The sequence below is a fragment of the Arachis hypogaea genome, chromosome 20, assembly GCF_003086295.3.
Source record: "Arachis hypogaea cultivar Tifrunner chromosome 20, arahy.Tifrunner.gnm2.J5K5, whole genome shotgun sequence".
In the NCBI taxonomy this organism is placed as follows: domain Eukaryota; kingdom Viridiplantae; phylum Streptophyta; class Magnoliopsida; order Fabales; family Fabaceae; genus Arachis; species Arachis hypogaea.
Genome location: NC_092055.1, coordinates 123,585,163 through 123,587,168, shown reverse-complemented (window position 1 = coordinate 123,587,168; position 2,006 = coordinate 123,585,163). Strand labels below are relative to the sequence as shown.

The window sequence follows — 2,006 nt, the reverse complement described above, 5'->3', positions numbered from 1 at the left end:
CAACTGCCGTTTCCAGGTCTCCTTTGATGGATCCTATAGATCCATCATCAGCGACAAACTTCATTACAAGCAGTTTCGTGCTGATCGCCGCGCCAAGGTCGTTGATGGTTATTCTCCCCAGAATGATGTTGTAAGCTGTGGAATCTTGCAAGACCACAAATTCTGCCATTACTGTCCTCCGCCCCTATCCTTGTCCCACTGAGGTCGAAAGGGAGATGATCCCGTCCGGCTTGATGAAGTGGTCGCCTAATCCTACCACACTGTACTGTGGGTCACTAGGTCGGTGTCACGCAGCCCCAGGGCGTCAAATACGTTGCGGAACATGATGTTTGAGTCTGCCCCCGTTTCCACGAGGATCCGCTTGACGAGGCCGGTTCCGACTCTGGTCGTAATGACCATAGGGGGACTTTCCAGTATCTCGTCAAACCACTGGTCTTCGGGACCAAAGGAGATGGATGGGAGCCTCCGGGAATTTCTCGCAGATGAGGAGGAGACGGCCAGGATCCTGGCGTCTTTCTTCTGTGCCGCTTTCGACCTCGGGGCCGAATTCCTGGCAGTTACCACGTTCACCACCGTGAGGCCGTGGTCGTCTCCCTCCGGTTCTTGGCGTTGCCTTATCACCCGGGGCCTGTCTTCGCCTTCGTGGTCGCGATTCCGTCTCCTTGGCTCTCTAATGAGGTGGGAGAATTTGGTGAACTTCCCATCCCTGATTGCTTGCTCTAGCGCATCCTTCAGGTCGAAGCAGTCTTGGGTCTTGTGTCCGTACCCCTTGTGATATTCGCAATAAAGGCTCTTGTTTCCTCCTGTTCGGTCCTTCAGAGGTCGGGGTTTCGACAATATTCCTTTCTCGGCTATTTGTTGGTAAACTTCCACGATTGGTGCCACCAGGGGGGTGTAGTTGGTGAACTTCCCGACTCGGGGAAACGGCCTTGGTGTTTTGCTCGGACCGCCGTCCCTGGCGTGTTCCTTTCGCCTTTCTCCGCCCTCTTGGTGCCGGGTTTGGGTGTAGGGGGTTGCCGTTTATTGGCAGGCACGACCCGGCTGACTTCTTCGTCATTAATGTACTCCTTAGCCACACATTGGATTTCCTGCATTGTCCATACTGGCTTCGTAGTGAGGTGCTTTCTGAAGTCCTCGTTCAGGAGTCCGTTCGTCAAACACAGGCTTGCCACTGAGTCTGTCAGCCCGTCGATTTCCAGGCACTCGTCGTTGAATCTGTCTAGGTATTTCCTGGTCGACTCGTCGGGTCGTTGGGTCACCCCAAGTAGGTTGATTGAGTGTTTCGCCTTTGCAATTCTGGTCGTGAATTGGGCTAAGAAGGCATGGCTGATGTCCGCGAAGCTGGTCACCGAGTCTTGCGGGAGGTTATTGAACCACCGTATTGCAGGTCCTGCCAGGGTGACCGGGAAAGCGCGGCATCTTACCTCGTCCCCCACTCCCTCCAGGTTCATCCTGGCCTCGAAGGCCATGAGGTGCTCCAGAGGGTCTTGCGTTCCGTCATACCTCATGTCCGTGGGCTTGTCAAAATATTTTGGCAGCCGGACTTCGAGTATGGAACGATAAAATGGGGTCGCCCCCATTATCACGGTCCTCGTGTTCTCGTCGTTCTCCCTTCGTCGTTCTCCCCACGGGCGTCTTCGGTTCCGCGATCTGTTGTACGCCGCCTCTCATGCCTGGCATAAATGACGGGGTCATGGCGTCTTCTCGCGCGTCCCCTTTCCCCAACGCTCTCGGACTCAGCTTGAGGGCTGGGCGTGCGTCTGGAGTGGCTCCTTGAGTGGGAGCGGGAGTGGCTTTGTTCTGGGGTGTGCTAATCGTGTTCTCTTTCCGCCAGCCGATGTTCCAAGTCTTGCATTCTGTGGCGTAGCTCTTGTATTATTCTGGTGTGGTTGTCGCCAGTTCTCCCGAAGGGGCGTCTCTCGTGAGGTTGTGTTGTGTGTCTCGGAGGGGATCCTGTGCGTTGCCAGGGAGTAGTCGCGGCGGGGTCCCCTACGGGCTCGGCCTCG

The 2,006-nt window shown here is 55.9% G+C and overlaps 1 protein-coding gene across 1 annotated transcript; it reads right to left on the bottom strand.

Annotated features, from left to right (window-relative positions):
* Window positions 1-252: 252 nt before the first annotated feature.
* Window positions 253-1,580, bottom strand: LOC112786271 (uncharacterized). The gene is made up of 2 exons (XM_025829667.1): window positions 974-1,580; window positions 253-866 (listed from the first exon to the last, which is right to left on the bottom strand). Exons 1-2 carry the CDS (start codon window positions 1,578-1,580, stop codon window positions 253-255), a joined length of 1,221 nt encoding a protein of 406 aa, XP_025685452.1.
* Window positions 1,581-2,006: the final 426 nt, after the last annotated feature.